Below are 23150 nucleotides of genomic sequence, written 5' to 3'. Positions count from 1 at the left end.
TAATAATCAATAGAGTATCATATAAAAATACATGAAGTCGTATATATAATTTAGAATGTGATATATATTTACATAAAATTATATAAAGTATTAGAAAATAATAATATTATTTTTTTTTGATCTAAGAATGATATGATATTTTTGTCACAAAAAAATTGATGAAAAAAATTAAATAATATTTAATATTTATTTTATTATTAATTGCATTACGTGATCGTGATCGGATGCACGCGGTGCAGAAAGAATTACTCTTCATTTCGCATTCTTCTTGTTGCTTCACGCTTGAATGGCCACCTTGAGCACCAAGTAGATTGTCGTCGACCTACCAAAATGACAACCAAACGCTTGCAACCAAAGCATGAAAAACGAACTTGATCATCGCAAACATACCATGAAAAAAATATATTCGTAACTATGTATGTATCTCATCTTCGTCCCCCCTACTGGCTACTCTTTCCCCTTCTTGCTTGCCACGCTATGCACCTCCTCATCCTCCCCTTTCCTCCTATCGAGGTTCCTTCATAATTGTCACCATCCTCTTTTGCAATCCTGCTGCCATCAGTGTCTCAACTTCCTCAGGGCTATTTGATCTGGGGAGGCTAGGCGAAATAAGCGGTCAAGAGAGCGCTGGTGGGGAAGAGAGAGGTCTCGAGATGGCGGGAGAAGAGAGGGAGGCTGCGGGATCGGGCACTCCGTTTCTCTCCCCGCCCGCGCCCACCAAACTCTAAGATTTATGTATCGGCCGTCGGATCCACACGTCGCTGACGTGTCGCAATCTGGTACACTGGATCGGAGGGTCGAGATACCGGGTTGAACCTATTAGACCACTCGCCTCCCCTTAAACCCCTCGCCGCCCACCCGCCTCTCCCCTCCCCTCTCTCTCTCTCTCTCTCTCTCTCTCTCTATTTTGGAGGCTTAGGACTTAAAAAGCTGGTATCTTTAATCTTTTCAAGTAAAGATTTTTGGGTTTGATAAGGCCAAAAGATGGGGGAAATCATACTGGGCATGCCCGGGCCTTGGGCGGAGGACTGTCGTGAAAAAGCCGATCATTACACAACAAAGATTGGCGGATTGCCTGTAAGTAGAACCAATTTTGATGAATTTAGAGAAAGCTTGCGCTTATACATGTCGAAATTTTACAATCCGGTGCCAATTACGCTGCCGAGGTCTGAACTATATCATCTGTTTCGTTTTCCCCTCAGGATTGGCCTACTCCAGATTTGGGTATGAAGGACGATCTTCTTCATTGTAGTGTATGCGGGAGGAATCTTTGTCTGGTGGCACAGGCCAGTTCTTGTTTATTTTAAACCAAGTGATATAAAAACTATCCTTTTTTCAGGAAAAGTTTCAGTCTAGGGTGTCGTGTGATTTATGGTTTTTTTTTTTTTTTGGTTGCTTTTGCCGCATCTTATTTCAGGTTTATGCTCCAATTTCGTTTCCAAAATTGAATCTTGAAGAGCGTGTGATCTATATTCTTGGTTGCCCAATGCCGAAATGTGGGGGTGACCCTCGTAGGTTTGTTCCAAAAGGTTCAGCTCAATCCATTTTTGGTTGCCATGAATTGTGGTTGTCATACTTTTAAACTTTTGGGTGGCACAATCTTTTGCAGCTGGCGAGCTCTTCGAGTTCAGAAGTATCATAGTGAGATGCAGCTGGATAATAATGGGCAGGTAGCAAAGCCGTTGGAAGAAGACTCTGCTCCCATTTCGAAAACCAACAATTATGTGGAGGAGGACTCCTCAATTACTGGTTCTGGACGAGAAGAAGATGAAAGTGATAGTGATATGGATCTGCAGGAGTTTGCACGGGCTCTTTCAGAAGCTGCTTCCCTAGCTTCTCAATCCAAGAAACAAAGCACTTCGAAACATTCCGGTTCCACTGTGAGAGCCATGGCAACTAAGCCTAGAGTAAATAGTCCCAGCATACCTGGTACATTTTGTTCGTTTCATTTATAATAACTGTGAAAAATTAGACCTTTTTTACTGGACCTTTCTTGTAGCAAAAGACAAAGTCATAAAACTGAAGTTCAGTTTTTTATTTTGCCCTGCTTGTTTGAAGAAGTTGCTTGCAAAAATATGCTGCATTTAGACTTTCAAACTGCACAAAGTTGTGGCAGTTGCATTTACTGTTGCTTTTATGATTGCAGTTGTGCCTTGCTTTTATATGTACTCCCAGAAGGAACAATCCACTGCTGATAAAGATACTATTTGTGCTAGCTACTCCTCACTTTCTATTAAAGAAAAGCAGAACACTGCTACTGATACTGAAGATGAGGAAAAGTGGGAAGGAGAAACATATGAATATGATACAGCTTTGGGTGCTGATAGGACTTATTTGAAGTTCAAGAAACAGTTGGATGCACATCCAGAGCAGTGCTTCAGGTATTGTAATTTCTGTAACTCTCTTGTTTATCAAATTCTTGATCAAGTAAAATTCAACTAAAGACATTGTAGTTTAAAGATTTCAGTCACCAATAACCTCAAAAAAAGGTAATATGAAAGGCTGACAAAGGTGAGGAATTTAATGATGGTGGTGTTGGCGTTTTCTATTTTCTCCTCAAGTTGCCTTTTCTTCACTTTCATTCAGCATGCTTCATATTTGATAAGCATTTGAGTTAGCTAATCACATCTCCATATGCACATGTAACTTAAATAGCTTTAATGAATTTCTTTTGCCTATATGTTTCATATTCAAGGATTCAAACAGTGGGACATACTGGTGTGTACCATGCCGTACTGGCCAAGAACCGGTGCCTGGCACCTCTTGGGATTGAGTAATGGCAAACCAGCATATACCAAGGTTGTGCCAATTCCATTTACCAAGCTCAAGCGTGTTTTTAGTTTTTAAACCCCTTTTCTTTTGTTTTGCTACCAGCCAGTGGACTTTGTTGGTACGCACAGCAGTACATATTGTACCAACCAGTGAATAGCACAATATTATACCATGAGACCTAAATCCTTGATTTCAGTAAGATACAACTGGATCCAGATTCTAAATGACGAGATGGCCTGCATATTTTTTGGCATAAATTAGCACTGCATTTTTTTTCTAGCAGTTGCTTTTTGATGTCATCTATTATATTAGCAGATACCTATATTGTTTATATTGTTTCTTGTTGCATTTGGTAAGGTAAGCATTGTGCTAAACTAATGGGCTGTTTCAAATCATTAGGCCAGTAATTAACATCATCTTAAATGGCACCCTTTGTCATAGTAAACTTCCCTGTTAAATAAAAAGATATCTTGTGTTTTTTGAATAATTAAATATATATAGGCATGAGAACTAAATATGGACGAAGAGATTGAATAAAAAGTAAAAATTAATTTATTTTGCATTTTTTTTGGCATAATTAAGTTTACTATGTCATACAACTTAAATAATTTTTCATATGTAAATTTATTTTTAGACTGATAGATGCTCAAGTCAGTCAATCTTAACTAGATATTTGGATGTTAGAAGCTGCACTGCAAGGGTAATCATATTTAGTTTGTTCAACTTTATCTTGGCATTTTAATTGAAGTAGATAGACATCTGCATGGCGGTTTTAGTGGCGGTTGGGGGGGATTGGAAATACTCTATTGCACAAAACAAGATGCTAGTGTGAGGACAGCATCCACCTGTCCGCTTTTCCTTTTGGTACTTAGTGTTGGTTGGCCGAAAATGAGGAGGTGGTGGCGTTGTTGGCATATGGAATGGGAGAATGTTGGATCATGTGTCCTTGCATGCATCACCACATATAACCATTATCAGAGAGGGAAAGAATAATATATAATTGCTTTGAGGTTAAGTTTGAGTTAGTATGAATTTTCATAGCTCGGCAACAATAGATCCAATCTTTCTTATTGTAGAATAGAGACATTAGGATATGCAGTTGAAACTAGATGGAGCAAAGCTACTCTGCTTGGATCAAAAGGACAATGTGGACTTGGTATCAGATCAGATGGATTGAAGAGGATGCTGGAGGGAGTGGGTGTGAGACATGGCGTTGGATTAGATGAGTGGAGGAGGAGGTGGGGTGGAGAGTGGGAAAGAAAGAGGAGAAAGAAACAAAATCTGTGGGAAAGAGAGGATCACAAAGAGAGAGTAGCAGAATTTATGTGCATGGTGAAATATGTGTCAACATTTTTACTCGTGATTGAATGCTTGTTTCTAAAGTTTATAAGATAAATTTTAAAAAATCTCTAGATGGACAAAAATGACAGATCCAAGGTGCTCAACTCATGCTTTTCCTGTTATATACATGCATATGTATGTACACACGTGCATACATCTATACATATGCACACTCATGCACACACACTCGCACATATGTATGATTGGTCTACTCTCCTGAAAGATTGAGGTTTCAACCCTACCAATGCATATCTATACAACAAAAAGAAAAACCATTAAGAAACAAAATTCATGTATTTTTGAGGCCTCTAATCCATATCAGAGCATAAGAATGATAGTGTTAATAATATCAGTTTTCTAAACTATATAGAAAGACACGTAAACTGAAATTCTACACCAACAGATCATGAGCTAGACATCATAAAACATGTGTAACCAAAATTCAACAAGTTCAGATTCTTGTAGACTGTAAATCATGCAAAACATCATATCAAACCATTAAAGCAATATATTTTACAGCTACTTGATGAGGCAAATAACCTCAAAAAAAAAAAAAAGATTTTTGAATTCATATCAGCTTTATGATGCAGATCATCATCAACAGCAAGAATCCTTGGTATAACATCTTCATTGTTGATTTTTGAGGCCTGATCTTTTTTATTTATTTATGTTTGGTGGTCTTTGAAAATCTAATTTCTGGTCCTTTACTTCCTTCTTCTATAGATATTCATATGGTGGCAGTCCACTATTGGCTACAACTGACTTGGCTGAATGTGACACCTGCAAGTTTTGTGGTTCACCACGAAATTATGAGTTGCAGTTGATGCCCCCATTATTGTATTTTCTGCATGAAGCTGCTGAAGGTTCATCAGCTTATTCACCAGACGGATGGAGTTGGATGACTCTTATCGTATACACCTGTTCCAAGGTAAGCACTTAATTTGTTTAATTATTCCCAGAAAGGAATAAAGTCTAGAATTGGAAAAAAGCATGTCTTATTGATCACTTCCATACAAGGCTAATTATCTGTGAGTTGGAAGTATTAAATGCCTGCACAAAAATTTTAACTAATGGTTCTCTTTATTTAAAGCCTAAACATGTCAATTTTAACCCCAAAAATGGAGGGAGTAGGTTTGTACGTTATTATTACAGCATTCAATTATGATGATTAGAAAATCTTCATCAAGTAATAATCTAGTTTTGTTTTAAGGGAACCTTTAAATATTATGTTGTATTGTTGATAGCTTAGTTGATATGAGTAGTAGGATAGTAGATTGCATGGGTATGTTGATTGAGGACAGGTTGGTGGGATGGAAATAAGATCACCACCACTTTCATGTGGTGGTTTATTGGAAAAATGGAAGCAATAGCATCAGCGGCGGTACTGTCGGATTAAAATCCTAGTAAGCACGGGCAGAAACTATGTTCTGCAGACTGGAGGACCAGAGGCCATAAATTTTGAAAGTAGATTTGAGTACATCAAGGGGGTAGTTTTGGGAATGGAAGTGGTAAATGGGATAAGGCCTTGCAGTTATTTCTGTCTCACAATCTTCTTGGGGACCTTAACAGAGAGTGTATGGGATGCACTTGACATTTCTGATGATTCCATTGACGTGACTTCTGTTACTCTTATTCTAAAGAAAGGAGAACAGGATTTATTAGAATATTAGCCATACAAAAAACATTCTGCAGTGGCAGATAACTGAAGAGATTTCTAGAGAAATTCATCCTTCAAGCTTCTTTTATCGTGTTTTTTAGTTTGAGTAATGGCACTTTATATCACCTGCAAGAATGGAGTCACAACACTTGATATCTGGGGGTTCAGACAGTAGCTAACAGGGTTGATTCTAAGACAGCTCAACTTTGTAATCTTTCCTCTTTCATAAATTGAAAGATATTCTTGAGTTCAATCTCTATATGGAAGCCACGGATGAGGACTGATGCAGTTTGTTTAATCTTAAAACATAGGTGCCTAAATGTTAGAAAGAGAGGAAGGCGAGGGAGATAGAGGGATAAGAATGCCTTGCCAATTTTGCTAACCTTGTTCCATCATTTCTGTCCACCTTCAATTCCCTCAGGACCCTGTTTTTTTTCTCAAACAATTTTCTTCTCATTCTTTTCCTCACTGCTTGCCTTTTTGTTTGCCTCTGAGTCACTCAAAGAAAGATCTTAAAATTCTGAAAATGAAATCATTTACAAAGTGCTGTAGCCTAACAGTCACTTGTGCTCTCAGGCAGTAGAAAAAGATGACTGATATTGCTTGTGATGGAGATGAATAGTATGCAGGCCCGATTAGATCTTGCACTTTTGAATATTCTCTCTGTTCAGACAGAGATTGACCACTTGTATTGATTTGAGAGCCATACTTTTTGGGCCCTCTTATGAAGGGTGAAAGATAAGCCGTAAAAGGATGGAAAAAAAATGCAAAGTCATGTCTGGGATGAAAATCTCTAATGTATATCTAACTTCAGACCTTGCATTTGGTTCACAGACACCTTTAGGACCTAGCTATGGAATTAACTTGAAGGAACAAATTCAAAAGGGATATCAGTTTCTTGAGTATCACCTGCCTATCACACACAGGCTGCGTTGTCTTAAAAATATAAACTCGTGTGTGTGTGTGTGAAATTCATAGTTATCATTTTTGGTGGTTTATGTCATCTATTCCCTTTGATCCTAATATGAGTCACACTGGTTGCACAATTTGGTTTTAAGAAACTTCGGTAGAAGTTGGAGCTACCTTAGGTTTGAGAGGAAGAGCAACTGTGTAAAACACTGTGTAAAACATAAGCAGTGCTGCCTGAGAAGTATGAATTCAAGATCTCTGGCCTAGTATGCTAGAAATATCAACTGATCTTGCAACAATGTTGTTATGAAGTTCATATTAAATTTAGCATGTTCCTTGAATGAACTTAAGCAACTTGAACTATGTCATCTATATATATTCATGATAATGATGTGTGGTAAAAAATAATTGGTGAAAGTTTGAGTGAGACTATGAAGCAGGAGCAACCCCTTGGATAGCAAATTTTAAGCAAGTTCCATATAGAGCCTTCATCTTCCACTAATCCTACCATGTAACATAGATCCTCCATCCGCCACCTCAATCATATGCAATTGTAATCATAGGGTAACATTTGGATGGCTTTTTATGGACCAGGTCCTTGACTGTACTAGTGCTCACTACCTGATGATTAATTAATCTATGCTCTTTTTTACATGTGTGATGTGCTTTCTTCCTGTTCCTGTGTCAGTTGAGGAAGGCACTGAAGGGAATAAAAACCACCCAATGTAGCTGTGATGCAGGAAAATTATGTATAAGAAGATATCTGTAGTTTATGGCTGCTGATTAATGTTATTTAAATTAATCTCGTCATAAACCTACCAGCCTCCCACCCTCTCCCAAAATATCTACATTCTTTTCTTCAGACAGCAACATACTAGAATACTCATTTTATAAACCGAGCTTTAATTTCATCACTTTTTTTTTTTTTCATTGCAGAGCTGCTGTCCCGCATTCTGTGGGGAGAAACCTGGCAGCTGTTGCTGGGGAGTGGCAGAGGAGGCAATAATCATCCAGAATGAGTAAGCTTCATGGATAGTGCGTCTTCAACTACTACTACCCCAGTTATAACTGTAACATGGAATGCCTTTGATTTTAGTTAGGAGGCCAATGCCTGCAACGTCTGATCAAGAGATTAATATTGTCAAACATTAGTATTGCTGTCTAATGTATATTATGGTCTTTGCTCCTATAATGTGCTCAAATATGAAACATTTAGTTCTCTTGTAATGGCAAACTATTCAAGTTAAAAATAACAAAGTTTTGGTTTAATGTTAAATACTCCACCTCTCGTTTGTTCTATTTTTTTTTTCTTTTTTTTTTTCCAAATTGTTGTTTTCATCTTTCTGTTGGCAAATCTTACTGGGATAGCAACTAGGATGTCATTCCTTGATTGTGGGTTGTCCCCTTGGAAAGGAAAGCTTTATATAAACCTAGTTGTAGATTAAATGTTTGAGTTTAGTTCAAGTAGTGAAATTGGCCTTTCCCCCTGGGTTGCGTGGGAGCGACATGCAACGAGCTAGTCCACATTTGTTGGGGAACCTGAGTTTTTGATAGCCATATTGCTATTAGATCCCTAGACTGCAGCAAGCTTGACCACATTTAAACTCTTGAGGGTTGAATCTACTGATTGGCTGAAAAAGTAAAGGTAAACAGGTTGAGAAATGTGTCAATTTAATCAAGTCTATGAACAATGAGAAGTGAACTGGTATCTATTGATCATTGTAACTAGATACAAACTACAAGGGCATCAGCCCTATATACAAGATAGAAGTACTCTCAATGCGTTCTACACAAACCAGAGTTATATACAAGATTGTAACATTAGTGCTATACATGTGTCTAAAAAGGCCTATGGCTATCGCACATCTTTGGCTGCAGTCTGCAGATGTAGTTCTAAATGCCATACCTTAACACAAGCATCAGACAAGATTTTCTTATTGGAGGGTCTCCTTTGATATAGCATTTAAGGAATTTTTGAGAGTTCTGACTCTTCCAAATGTACTTCGATGACTTTGATCCAATTAAGTTTGCTTGGCTGCCTTTTTCTGAATACAATAAAAAGACTTATTTCATCTTAGTTTCTCATCCACACAGATTGAGGAGTTGTGCAATTAGGTTTTGGTGACACAATGAAATTTTAACCACCACTGTGGTTGGACCACACCAGAGCAGCAGGAGAATTGGAGTAGAGAAGCTGAGCAAGTATCCTCTATGGTGTTTGAAATCTTGAAGACCCTGACTCTCTTGGATTCCCAACAATCCGAGTAGATGGTGGCGGGAATGAGTTATTATACAAGCTGTCACAAAATACATTAGGCAACAAAAATTCTAATAGTAAAAATTTTTGAAAGTTGAAATGCTATATGAATAATGACCTGAGTGTTAGCTTGGTGGTCATACCCCTTTGTTTATAAACGGAGCATTTTTTTTTGTCATAAGTGGCATTAGCTCTTAAGATTTTCGCTCCGAAAGAAAAAAGGAAGAATGCTAGATGAATAGACATAGCTAAATCAGAGTGAATTTGCAAAGACAGAAGCAATAACTTAATTAGTACTCATGATTTACATTTTGAAGATACTTCCTCTAGTGTAGGAACAGAAACTTGGATCACGGATCCATCAAGAAGCTTGCCTGGCTTTTGTGTAGGTTTGCAAAGTTCCCAATTGGATTGTCAGCAACAAAAGATCCAGTGACTCATCATTGTTTGTAGCAGTAATGTAAATGATGTGATCCTGATCAAGTGTTCCTCATGTCGGATCATCAAATTATCAGTGTTAGAGTGATGACCCTTTTTTTTTTCTTTCCTCTCTCTCTCTCTCTCTCTCTCTCTCTCTCTCTCTCTCTCTCTCGCGTAAGCAGAGGTGTACTCAGTGCATAAAGTTCTAGGCCGAAAATGTTCTCATCCGCCACTATTTTCTTTCCTTAAAAGACATGAGCTGGTAGCTTTCATTCTTCTTAGATCATTCAAGGGCCATTTACCGAGTCTGAGGCTTCATGGAAATAATCATCGCGGCCACCAACCTCAGGAACTGTTAAAAGGAATCTAAAAGAGCTAAAGCCACTTGAAGGCAGTAAGTCAGATAAGTCCCTATCCATGACTTTTCTTCCCATCGTTCTCTTTGTCAATTTTCTGGGTCATGTAATGAAGACAAGACCTGAGGCCAATTGGCAACCAGCTCTAGTTTAATATCACTTCTAAGACAAGTCCACTTTAATTTTGTATGGCCTTTTTTGCGTCCGGGCCCCTAATGAAGTGGTTCTTTTCAGACCATCTGATAAACTGGACGGAAGAGAGGCTGGTGAAAGCTGAGAGGATAAGGAGGGTAAGATGTGGTCAGTTGGAACTGTGAGAATGGGAAAGGTGCGGCTTAGAAAAGCATTATCTTATCCTTTTATTAGATTCGCCACTCTTATACCTTGAGGTCACTTGAATCCAAGCTTGAATTATAGAATGCATTATTTGGTTGTTCAGAACTAGTTCTGTATGGAAATACCCCTGGGACTGTGATTGGTCCGAGGAAATTTAACCATCTTGTACTGGCTACATATTTCATGTATTATCCTCCCGGCCCCCACCGATCTCTCCTCTTTTTTTTTTTTTTTTTTTTTTTTATTATTTTTTAATACAAGTAGGTGCTCACACTGATCTAATATAAGTACATCCCAAAAAATCAAAAAATAAAATATCTTATAAGATTCGCAGATAAATCTGATTCTGACATCAGAGCCAGTCATTAGTGTGTTGAACTACATAAGAGGCAATCCAATCAGTAATACTATTTACCTTTCAAAAGACATACTGAGACACTGTAGCGAAGTCATAGAGATAGATCCGAACATTATGAAGGAGCGGGTGGACTTCCAATTGCATTATATCATCTTGAATCTAGTCTATCATGATGGTAGAGTCTCTCTCAATGATGATTTTTTTTATCGAGCACAGATAATATATGCTCAAATGATATGAATCTCAGCATCTGAAATAGAATGCTGAGAAAAAAAGTGAACTCCCCGGCAATCTGATGTTCGATCTGGTCCTCCTTCGACAGAATATGAAGCCTCCTTTGATGCTATGGTGGTCGTTAAAGTATAGGGTGTACAACTCACGAGTGCCATTTTTCCTCTCAGCACTTGGTGGTTGTTTATTTTTATGGAATATAAAATGGCAGGTTGCGTGGGAATCTCAAACTTTAGCAGTTGTTAGATCCCACTTCTCTGTCTGAACCCCTGAAAAGATTTAAAAATTAAAACAAGGTGGACTTGACGTTAGCTTTGTTAGGACACGACCGCGTGCTATTATTCTGTCTCCTTGTGCCTTCTAGATCCTCTGGTAAAAAGATCAAAGTGGCCGTGAAGTTTGGCTACATAGTTTTAAGTGTCATTTTCTCAGTGTGAAATAAAGAGAAAGCATAATCAACTCCTAGCGTGACCTACAAATTTTGTACAGGATTTGCTGAGCCATGAAAGGGATCTCCAGATCCCATCACCAGTTTGACCATGAGTTTTGAGTATCGAAATTTGTGGAGACTTCATCACATAATAGGGATAGAGATGGTCTGAATAGGATCTAGGGTTAGCTTGATCTAAATCAACCAAAACAAGCTTGTAATGTCTAATCTAAGACCTAAATTTGGAGGGTGAGCTTGGTCTGTGTCCAACTTGATAGCCACAATAAAAGAGCCACCCCCCCTTCTTGTAACGAGACTGATCTCAAACTAGCTTCCTTTTTACAATGCAAGCCAATACAGTAGATTTATTTAAAAGGTCGAGCCAGGACGAATTAGGTCGGATTCCTCTTTTTACTTCTAATCAAATCAGATTCATATCCATTAGATTTGTCATCTTAGGATTTACGCTCATCCTTGATAAATAGCCTGGTCTTGAGGAAACCAAATCAGACAGGGATGTGAACTACGTTTGCAAAGTCTACTCACTTCCTAAACACATATTGAATTCTCGGGCAACCAAACTCTCTTTCAATGATCTTCAAAAATTTTCTAGGTGTGCAACTTTGGGAGTTTGGGTATTCTCTTGTCATTGGCTTTGTAATAGCTAGCCTGTTTAACACTTCTTAATCACCCTAGAGTCTCCACATAAAAATATAATGACCAAATGACGAGTTTTCCTAAAACAGGTTGAAATCTAATAGCTTCTACCTTCTGATAACCACAAATTGTCCAGTGTAATTTAAATTTTATTCTTAAAGAAATCTTCCTGGCCAAAGTTCTGTGAGCTCTTAAACCTGCCCCTATAAGAAAAAGGGGTATTCTGGTCTCTTTAATTGTTTGGATCATCTGATGCATGACCATAATAATCCACATCATTCTGTTGGGGGATACCCACCGACCGACCGACTGGCGGCCCGACCGACCGACGGCCGTCCCGACCGATCGGCGATCGGAGCGACCGACTGGCGGATGCCATCACCGGCTAATCATCGGCTCACGACCGACTGAGGATATGTCGGGCGCACCTTTCCCGACCGACCGAACCCAGAGGTCCGATGGCCGACTCACGAAAGACTCGCCGACCAACGGAGGGGCCCGACACCACTCAGCTGGCCACCGACTTTGGGTCGGTCGGCTCCTCCAATCGCCGTACAGCCGCCAGACCTTGTCAGTTCTGACAGCGACATGCGGCACGGCTACCTAGGGGCATTGTCCCGCCGAGGGCATTGTCAACCCTGGTGATTTGACAGCCGCACGGCGACGTGACATTTTCACGGCGACTCTGACAGTCCACAGTGAGTTGACAGTTCCTCACTTGTCCGCGCCATTAATGACGGCGCCATACCGTGCTCCACTATATAAACCGGGGAAGGCAACAGTGCAGGGGGATCGATCCGCTCCGTCTCTCTCACCTCTCGACTCCCAAAAACACAGGCTCGCTCCTCTCTCCCCCTCTCTCTCTCGATCGAGCCCTCTGTCTACATTTCACTGTTGCCCAGTCACCTCTCTGACTTGACCGTCGGAGGGTCCCCGCCGGAGCCGCCTCCGGTCAGAGTGGACTTCTCATTTTTACAGGTGCACGCTTCCCGGCAATCGGGCGACGAGGCGATTGGCCGCAACAGATTGGCGCGCCAGGAAGGGGACAGCATGACAAAGATAAGAGCTCAACGATCGAGAATCACTGGGTCAGCAAGGCGCTCTTCCCGCCGGGAAGAGGCCTCCCCGCCACCACCGGCGGCGGAGCCTAGTTCTCCGCGCCCTGCAGTGACCACGGAGGCCCAGATCGCGGCCATCGTACGGCAGATGACCGTACTGACCGACGCAGTCAAAAGCCTCCAGTAGCAACCGGCGGCCCGACCGATGCCCTCCAGGAGCAGCCGCCGACGACCGCGCCGATCCCTGTCGCCTCCATGCGAGCGCCCCCAACAGCGCTCCCATGGAGAAGAGGAGGGACGACCATGGCGCGACGACCGACGGTCCCAGCGGCCCTCTCCTTCCCTGCTGGAACGGGCAAGAAAAGAGAAGCGGCCGCGCACACCGTCGGCCTCCCTCTCAGAATCTTTCGGAGACTCCACTCCCGGGGTCTCCCAGCATCGACGAGCGGACGACTACGAGCGCCGGTTCGAAGAAATCGACCGCCGACTCGCCCAGTTGCAGATGGACGGCCAGAAGTCTTCAAACGACGTCGACTTCCAGACCGCCCAACCTCTCTCCCGACTGGTCCTCGACGAGCCGATTCCCAGTCGGTTCAAAATGTCGCACGTGGAGCCATACGACGGCTCCACCGACCCAGTCGACCACCTCGAGAGCTATAAAGCTCTCATGACGATCCAAGGGGCAACCGATGCTCTTTTTTGCATCGGCTTCCCCGCCACGCTCTGCAAGGCTGCCAGAGCCTGGTACTCCAGTCTCCGATCGGGAAGTATCCACTCCTTCGGACAGCTCGAGCACTCGTTCGTGGCCCATTTCAGCACCAGCTGAAAGCCGCCGCGAACGTCGGACAGCCTTTTCTCCCTCAAGCAGGGGGAAAACGAGATGCTCCGACACTTCGTGGCGTGATTCAACGCGGCCACGCTCGAGGTCCGGGACCTCAACGAAGACATGACTGTCTCAGCCATGAAGCGGGGCCTGAGGGCGTCCCGATTCACTTATTCTCTGGACAAGACCCTCCCCCGAACTTATACCGAGCTACTGGAGCGCGCATACAAATATATGCGCACGGACGAAGGAGCGTCCGACCGACGCTTGGCCGAGCCCAGAGGCCCGAAAGAGAAGCGGAGGAAAGGTCGGGAGCCCGCCGAACCAAGCAGGCCCCCGACCAATAGTCGGGTCTCGCCACCCCGACGAATCCAAAAGTCACTCCGGCAACAGACTTCGAGGCCGGCACGCCCCAGGTATGACTCCTACACTCCTCTCTCCGCTCTCCGTGCGCAGATCCTGATGGAGATCGAGGGGGAGGAATATCTGCGACGGCCTCCGCCTCTGAAGGCAAAAGGCCTCGACCATCGGAAGTACTGTCGGTTCCATCGAAGCCACGGCCACGATACCGAGCGGTGCATCCAGTTGAAGGATGAGATTGAAGCTCTCATCCGCTGGGGGTATCTCGGCAAATTCTGGAAGGGTCCGCCGACCCAACCAGTTGCCGATCGACGCCCCCAGCCGACTGAAGAGCCGGCGACCAACCAGCCGACGGTCGGAGTCATCAACATGATCTCCAAGCGGCTGGGCCCGGGGACATCTGCGGGAGGGGAGCCGACGAAAAAGCCGCGCCCGGACGACGTAATCACCTTTACGGAAGACGACGTTCGGGGCATCCAAACTCCCCACGACGATGCTGTTGTTGTGTCGGCGACAATAGCGAATTATGATGTAAAACGAATTTTTGTTGATAATGGAAGTTCGACAAATATTTTGTTTTACTCGACCTTCTTCCGAATGCGACTGTCAACTGACCGACTCAAGAGGGTCTCCATGCCCTTGATCGGCTTTGCCGGAGACGCCGTCATGACAGAAGGAGAAATCACCCTGCCCGTGACGGTCGGCACCGAACCACGGTAAAGCACGGTCTCCCTAACTTTCGCGGTCGTCCAAGTTCCTTCGGCCTACAATGCCATACTTGGACGACCCGGATTGAACGCCCTCAAGGCGATCGTCTCGACGTACCATCTCCTTGTTCGGTTCCCGATCAAAAACGAAATCGGGGAGATGCGCGGAGATCAACAGCTCGCTCGACGATGCTTCCAAATCTCCGCTCAAAGCGATGAGTCGAGGGGTTCTCTGACGATCGACAAGCTGGACCAGCGGGAGGAGGAAGAACGAGGTTCGCCGGTCGAGCAGCTCGAGGCGATCTCGATAGGAGAAAATCCCGACAGGAAAGTTTGGGTCGGGTCTCAATTGCCCGACACCGAACGACGCCGACTGACGGAGCTGCTGACGGCCAATGCCGACATATTTGCTTGGTCGGCAGCAGATATATCGGGCATCCCCCAGAAACAATAACTCACCGACTCAACATCGACCCGACGATGAGGCCGGTGAGGTAGAAGAAAAGATCCTTCGCCCCAGAGAGGCAGAGGGCCATCGACGAAGAAGTGGACAAGCTACTCGAAGCAGGCTTCATCCGAGAATCCACGTATCCCGATTGGCTCGCCAATATTGTCATGGTCAAAAAAGTCAACGGAAAGTGGAGGATCTGCATCGACTACACCGACCTCAACCGAGCCTGCCCGAAGGATAGCTTCCCACTTTCGAAGATCGACCAGCTGGTGGATGCGACGTCCGAATTTCGACTGCTCAGCTTCATGGACGCCTTCATCGGGTACAACCAGATCTGGATGGCGCCTGAAGACGAGGAGCACACCGCGTTCGTGACTCCCAAGGGCCTCTACTGTTATCGGGTGATGCCCTTCGGACTAAAGAACGCCGGCGCCACCTACCAGCGACTCGTCAATAAGGTCTTCAAAGACCAAATCGGGCGCAACATGGAAGTGTACGTGGACGACATGCTGGTGAAAAGCACGCAGATCCCCGACCATGTTCAGGATCTCGAGGAGACCTTTCGCACCCTTCGACGACACCGAATGAAGCTCAACCCGACCAAATGTGCTTTCGGGGTGACCTCAGGGAAGTTCCTCGGATTCCTCGTTTCACAGAGAGGGATCGAGGCCAACCCTGAGAAAATAAATGCGATCCTCGGCATGCGCCATCCGAACACCAAGAAGGAGGTCCAACAGCTGAACGGAAAAATCGTCGCTCTTAGCCGATTCATTTCCCGATCAGCTGAAAGGTGCCTCCCGTTCTTCAAGATTTTACATCAGGCGAACGGTTTCTCTTGGTCGGATGAGTGCCAGCGGGCCTTCGAAGACCTGAAGAAGTACTTGGCTTCCCCACCGTTGCTCGTAAAGCCGCAGGTCGGGGAGACCTTGTATCTCTACTTGGCCACATCTTCCGAGGCGATCAGTTCGATGCTCGTTCGGGAAAATGAGTGCCGAACTCATCAGCCCATCTACTACACCAACAAAGTGCTCCACGGCGCCGAAGCCAGATATTCGGAGACGAAAAAGATAATTTTCGCCCTGACCGTCTCCGCGCAACGACTTCGACCATACTTCCAGGCCCATGCCATAGTGGTGCTCACCAACCAGCCCCTGAGGGCAATTCTGCGCCGACCCGACACGTCTGGACGACTCGCGAAGTGGGCGATGAAGCTTAGCGAGTTCGACATTCAGTACCGACCAAGGCCTGCCCTGAAAGCTCAGGTCTTGGCCGACTTCATCGCCGAATGCCCGACAACCGACCAAGGGTCGGGAGCTGAAGACCCAGGACGAGATGCGGTCTCTGAGCCAGACCCGATCTCCACTTGGGTACTCCACATCGACGGAGCCTCAAATGCTCAGGGAAGCGGGGCTGGGCTCCTGCTCACGAATTCGGATGGGGTGGTTACCGAATACGCCCTCCGGTTCGACTTCAAGGCCTCCAACAATCAAGCCGAATACGAGGCACTCCTCGCTGGCTTGAGGATGGCGAAGGAGCTGGGCATCGACAGCCTCCGGGCATTCTCCGACTCTCAGCTGATCGTGGGGCAGGTCAAGGGCGAATTTGAGGTGCGAGATCCGACCATGATCAAGTACCTTCAGAAAGTGAAGGACCTCGTGGCGCGCCTCGAGTATTTCGAAATTTCCCACATCCCTAGGTCGGAGAACGCCCGTGCCGACGCACTCTCCAGATTGGCAACGTCGGCCTACGACTCTTTGGGTCGGACGTTCGTCGAAAACCTCCAGCAGCCGAGCATCGATCGGGTCAAAGAAGTACAGCAGGTAACATCTGAACCAAGTTGGATGGACCCGATCGTCCGGTACCTGACCGACGGGATCAGTCCCGAAGATCCCACGGAGGCCAAGCGACTCCGATGGTCGGCCTCGCAATATGTCATCATGGACGACCGACTCTACAAAAGGTCATTCTCCCTTCCCCTGCTTAGGTGTTTGGGACCGACCGACGCCGACTACGCTCTCCGAGAGGTTCACGAAGGAATTTGCGGGAACCACTTGGGGGGCAAGTCCCTAGCCTTCAAGGTCCTGCGACAAGGCTACTACTGGCCTACCATGAAGAAGGATACGATCGAGTTGGTTCGGAGATGCGAGCCATGTCAAAAGTATGCCAATATTCAACACCAATCGGCCAGCCAAATTGCCCCTATTGTCGCTCCATGGCCCTTCGCCTAGTGGGGGTCGACATTCTCGATCCATTCCCACCAGCGTCGGGCCAGAAGAAGTTCATCGTTGTCGCCATCGACTACTTCACGAAGTGGGTCGAGGCCGAGCCCTTGGCGCAGATCACCGAGCGGAAGATGGAGGACTTTATCCAAAAATCCATCATCTTCAGGTTCGGATTGTCGCACACCATCATCACCGACAACGGACGGCAATTCGACAATCAGGACTTCAGAGACTTTTGCGCCAGGTTCCACATCAGGCACCGACTGACTTCAGTCGGGCGCCCACAGTCCAATGGTGAGGTTGAGGTGACCAACCGGACCTTGCTCCATGGAATCAAGACCCGACTGAATGAAGCCAAAGGTCTCTGGGTCGACGAGCTGGGCTCCGTTCTGTGGGCTTACCGAACGACCCCCCGCATCCCGACTGGGGAGTCGCCGTTCAGCTTGGCCTACGGGACAGAGGCTATGATCCCGCTCGAGATTGGCCTGCCATCTTCAAGGGTCGAGCGGTATCAGGAGCCGGACAACTCCGAGGGTCGGAGGGCCGACCTGGATCTCCTCCCCGAACTACGAGACGAGGCTCAAATCTGAATGGCTTCATACCGACAGAGGGTCGCCCGGTATTACAACGCCAAGGTCAGACCAAAGCTCTTCAGGCCTGGTGACTTGGTCTTGAGGAAGGCGGAGGTCTCGAAGCCCTTGGATCAGGGGAAGTTGGCTCCAAACTGGGAAGGACCCTACAAGGTTGCAGACACCTACGGGCCGAGAGCCTATCGGCTGGAGACCCTTGAAGGGAAGCCCATTCTCCGGACCTGGAACGCTGACAACCTGAAGTTGTATTGCCAGTGAATTTTGTAATTCAGTAGTCGGAATACAAATTCAGTTTGAAATCTCGGAGCCTTAACTCTTCGACTAATGATCGGCGCTCACCAAAGCCCCAACGTATTGACGTGGACCTAGCATCCACCCAAAACCGACGACCTCATCGTCGGTAACGCATCGGACCCTTACAAGGATCGATGCATCTACAATGACGGGAGTCGACACTCCTTCGACAGTCGACGAGACATCGGACCCTTACAAGGACCGATGCATCTACAATGACGGGAGTCGACACTCCTTCGACAGTCGACGAGACATCGGACCCTTACAAGGACCGATGCATCTACAATGACGGGAGCTGGCACTCCTTCTACGGTCGAACTTTCGGGCCAAACCATCGGCCGACAAGCCGATCGGGCCCCGACCAAGGAGAGGCGAAAAGCCCACGCGACTGTCGTCGTGACTTCCGACCAGGCTACGGCCGGTCGAGGGATATTCGGCTTACCACCGTCTATCGCACAATGCGATCTTAATCGCATCCATGACTTGCCGACCGACCTACGGTCGGCTGGACGACATTCGGCTTGCTACCGTATGTCGAAAGATACAGAACGAATATCCGACGCAAGAGCATGGGGATCCGACTTGTTGTCGTTCCCTCGACACTGCGCCGGACGACATTCGACTAAACGCGTCTATGGAAGCCCGACTACCGAACCTTTACCAGGTTTGGTCGGCTCTCGACTCAACAGATGCGCCCGACTGACGACTTTGACTATCGAAAGTCGACCCAAAGTCGGGACGTACTCTACGTCCGTGGCGGCACGAGTTGCCGAACGTCTTCACCAACCTATGTGTGTTCATGACTTACAAAGATATTCTACAACGAACGAGGAAAAATAAATGGAGAAAAAGCAAAGTTCAGAAGCTTTCATTTCGTTGAAGAATCAAAATGAGGTTTACAAAGGAAGGCCGGAGCCCGATTACAAGTCGAAGCAAAACATAAAACAAAACAAAACCGACTAATCATCGGAATCAACGTCCTCCACTGGACGACGATGGGAGTTGGTCGGCGGATCAGCTCCGACTTCTGCAGTCGGGGCCGACTGATCTTCGGCAACCGGCTCTGCGACATCTTCGGCTTCCGCCCTGGTGGAGAGACCTTCCGACGCTGGTCCGGCCGTCTCCTCCACAGCTGGGGCCTCCGACTTCGGCAGAACCACGCCGCTGAGATCTAGTTCCGGGTACAAGCCACGAACGGCTTCCCAAGCATCCTCGTACCCGATTTGGTACGAGAGGTAGCCGCTCTCTAGAAGTTCTTCACGGTACTCCTCTGAGTCTCGGAAGACTTCAATGGCCCGACTCAGAGCCTCCTTCGCCGACTCGGCCTCGCCCTTCGCGATGTCCGCATCGGCCTGAGCAACGGACAGACCTTCTTCGGCCTTGGCGAGATTCCCGAGACTCGCTCGGAGTTGCTCGCGGTCCGCCTCCAGCTCCTTGGCGATGTCGTCTCGCTCGTGTCGGAGCCGACGGATGGTCCGGGACTTCTTCCTTGCGTCGTCCTTAGCCGACTGGAGCTCCGACTCCGACGACGCCAAGGCCCCCTTGAGTCGGGAGTTCTCCTCGGAAAGTCGGGAGACCTCCCCCTCGAGTCGGTTCTCCCGATCCACCAACTGCTGCAGCTGATCGACGAGGATGACTTTGTCGGCTTCGAGGGCTCCGACTTTGTCCCTCCACGCCGCACGCATCTCGCCGAATTTCCGATATCCGGCCTCCAGCTCTGAGATATGAAGACCAGCTGCACAAAGTGAGACCGACCGATCAGAAGGCAGATTTATGAGAAACTATATTTAAGGTCGGAGGGGAGAGGAACTTACCCGGATCAGCATTGGATAGAATGAAGATAGCATGTCAGACACATGCTGATTCTTCATCGCGTTGATGTCGGCGGGGAGGAGGAGCGCCTGGCACAACTTCCTGGCCAAGTCGTGGTTGGCCAGACCCGATGCACCTTCGGGAAGAGGAAAGTCGGCCGACCCTCCGCCAGCCGACCGACCTTCATCGCCCGACGCCATGGGGGCCTTGCCTCGGCTAGTTGCCCAGGCCCTGGCGTCGGAAATCGACGGCAAACTCGACCCCGACCGGGTCTCGACCGACGGTGCGGCGGCAGTGTGCGTCGGTCGTTCGGGTTCGCGGACCTCCTCCCGAACCTCTGAAGCCTGCTGGGCGGTCGGCGCGCCATCTGCAGACTCGGCAGCCCGTCTGCCTGGTGAGGCCGCACCCTCAGCCGACGGTCCCTCGGACGGGACATCGACGAGCACTGTCGGCGCAGACAGTGCGATCACCGGTTCTGCCTCCGACCCGGCCGGTTCGTTCGGCGGAGGCGCACGGGGCCTCTTGGGAGGCTGCGACGGCCCGGCGCCTTGCGCCGGCCTCTTCCTCACGGCATGCTGGCGTATGTCGGCCACCGTCAGTCGTGTCCTCGGCGGCATATCTGAAAAGGACAATAAATGGTCAGTACCGAAGAGGGAGAGAAAAAAGAGAAAAAGAGCGGACGGGAAAATAAAAAACTGACCTAAACAGGGGACCGGACTAAGACCGGCGTCGTACAAGGCCTGCTCGGTGACGAGCTCGCTTTGCTTCGGCACCGAGATGTCCTTTAACCGGTGGAAGTCCTCCCGATCATCGGCCTCCACCCGACTGTTCTCATTTGGCTCGGTTCGGGGATTCCCCTAACGGACGGGAAACCCCCAGGAAGCAGAAGACGATGCGAAGAAGTACTGATTCTTCCATCCGTGAATGGACGTTGGAAGACCAGTGATGAAAGAGAGCCCTTTCTGAGGGACGAAGTACCACCACCCTCGGGCTTTAGGGTGGGGTCGGAGGACGAAGAATACTCGAAAAAGAGAGATCCGAGGTTCGGTCGGCAAAAGCCGACACAAAAGAGCGAAACTGACTATCAGCCGAACCGAGTTCAGCGCAAGTTGTGCCGGGCATAGCCCGTAATAGTCAAAAATGTTCCGGACGAACTCCGGAACCGGGAATCGAAGGCCGGCCCGGAGATCCTCCAGATAGAAGGCCACCTGACCCTCGGACGGGCTATTGACCCGACCATCGGCGCTAGGGGCGAACAGCCGAAACTGCTCCGGGATGCGGTATTGCTCCCGGAGCCGATCGACGTTCGGCCCCGAAAGTGAAGAAACCTCCACCTCCGGGGACGACTGAGTGTCTTCGGTCGGCTCTCCTGACCGACTACCTCGTGGGGACGTCCTGGCCATGGATTCAGAACAAATGGCCAGGAGGAAGGAGGAGAAGGTGGGGAAGACAAAGGCAGCCCTTGGAAGGAAAAGAAGGGGCTGCAAACAAGGAGCGGAGCGAGAGAGTACCTGGACGGAAAGCTCACGCGGGCAGAGTCTTGACTGTAAAAATGAGGAAGGTAAAAAACCATGTGGGGGTAACTTTGTATATATAGTGCCCCCCAACGGTCGAGATGAAGGCACGGCCAACGAAGGCTCCCCAGATTTTGCCGCATGGCGTCATCAGGGCCGTCTGACGGTCCGACGGTTCGACGCACCCCCCTTCAGATTGCGCCACGTCACCTCCATCCGCTCCACCAAACATGAATCAATGGCCGCACGCCATGTGGTGTGAGGAATGCGACGTTTGGTGTTCCCGAAGGGACGGCGGGAATGACGGTTTCCCTTCCCGATGGGACGGGACACCTGGCGCCGGTTTTATCGCTGACACCAGTGGGACATCCGACACGGCGGAGCATCCGACGACGACATGACACCTGACGCCAATGGGACGAGACGTCTGACGCCGACTAGACGTCGGACGCCAGCAAATCGCTCGGCATTTATGAGACGCCTGACACCGTATCAACCGACGGTACGGTCGGATCTTTGCATACGACGAATCCACTCCTAGTCGCCAGCTCACCGTCCGACTTAGGAGTGGAGGGGGGCAACTGTTGGGGATACCCACCGACCGACCGACTGGCGGCCCGACCGACCGACGGCCGTCTCGACCGATCGGCGATCGGAGCGACCGACTGGCGGATGCCATCACCGGCTAATCATCGGCTCACGACCGACTGAGGATATGTCGGGCGCACCTTTCCCGACCGACCGAACCCAGAGGTCCGATGGCCGACTCACGAAAGACTCGCCGACCAACGGAGGGGCCCGACACCACTCAGCTGGCCACCGACTTTGGGTCGGTCGGCTCCTCCAATCGCCGTACAGCCGCCAGACCTTGTCAGTTCTGACAACGACATGCGGCACGGCTACCTAGGGGCATTGTCCCGCCGAGGGCATTGTCAACCGTGGTGATTTGACAGCCGCACGGCGACGTGACATTTTCACGGCGACTCTGACAGTCCACAATGAGTTGACAGTTCCTCACTTGTCCGTGCCATTAATGACGGCGCCATACCGTGCTCCACTATATAAATCGGGGAAGGCAACAGTGCAGGGGATCGATCTGCTCCGTCTCTCCCACCTCTCGACTCCCAAAAACGCAGGCTCGCTCCTCTCTCCCCCTCTCTCTCTCGATCGAGCCCTCTGTCTACATTTCACTGTTGCCCAGTCACCTCTCTGACTTGACCGTCGGAGGGTCCCCGCCGGAGCCGCCTCCGGTCAGAGTGGACTTCTCGTTTTTGCAGGTGCACGCTTCCCGGCGATCGGGCGACGAGGCGATTGGCCGCAACACAAGCCAATACAGTAGATTTATTGAAAAGGTCGAGCCAGGATGAATTAGGTCGGATTCCTCTTTTTACTTCTAATCAAATTAGATTCATATCCATTAGATTTGTCATCTTAGGATTTACGCTCATCCTTGATAAATAGCCTGGTCTTGAGGAAACCAAATCAGACAGGGATGTGAACTACGTTTGCAAAGTCTACTCACTTCCTAAACACATATTGAATTCTCGGGCAACCAAACTCTCTTTCAATGATCTTCAAAAATTTTCTAGGTGTGC

At 47.6% G+C, this 23150-nt stretch overlaps 1 protein-coding gene across 2 annotated transcripts; it reads left to right on the top strand.

The window, feature by feature from the left end:
* The first annotated feature begins 367 nt into the window (after positions 1–367).
* LOC105058357 (uncharacterized) lies at positions 368–7955 on the top strand. 2 transcript variants are annotated; one of them, XM_010941252.2, is made up of 7 exons: positions 388–1077; positions 1203–1286; positions 1418–1515; positions 1610–1929; positions 2147–2381; positions 4837–5041; positions 7616–7955. In XM_010941252.2, the coding sequence occupies exons 1-7, from the start codon at positions 985–987 to the stop codon at positions 7700–7702; spliced, it is 1122 nt and encodes a 373-aa protein (XP_010939554.2). In that variant the 5' UTR covers positions 388–984; the 3' UTR covers positions 7703–7955. The 2 variants fall into 2 exon arrangements, with proteins under 2 accessions (XP_073105563.1, XP_010939554.2); XM_073249462.1 differs by lacking the exons at positions 4837–5041; positions 7616–7955 and adding an exon at positions 2696–4829 and having other exon boundaries at positions 368–1077.
* Positions 7956–23150: the final 15195 nt, after the last annotated feature.

Source organism: Elaeis guineensis, chromosome 15, assembly GCF_000442705.2.
Source record: "Elaeis guineensis isolate ETL-2024a chromosome 15, EG11, whole genome shotgun sequence".
NCBI classification, from domain to species: Eukaryota; Viridiplantae; Streptophyta; class Magnoliopsida; order Arecales; family Arecaceae; genus Elaeis; species Elaeis guineensis.
Note: the sequence above shows the minus strand (reverse complement) of the source record. Positions and strands in the feature narration are given on the sequence as shown.

Coding starts and splice junctions, on each gene's coding strand:
- LOC105058357 (XM_010941252.2), top strand. CDS start 985: ATGGGGGAAATCATACTGGGCATGCCCGGGCCTTGGGCGGAGGACTGT. Junction 1,078..1,202: donor CAAAGATTGGCGGATTGCCT/GTAAGTAGAACC, acceptor TTTTCCCCTCAG/GATTGGCCTACTCCAGATTT. Junction 2,382..4,836: donor CATCCAGAGCAGTGCTTCAG/GTATTGTAATTT, acceptor CTTCTTCTATAG/ATATTCATATGGTGGCAGTC.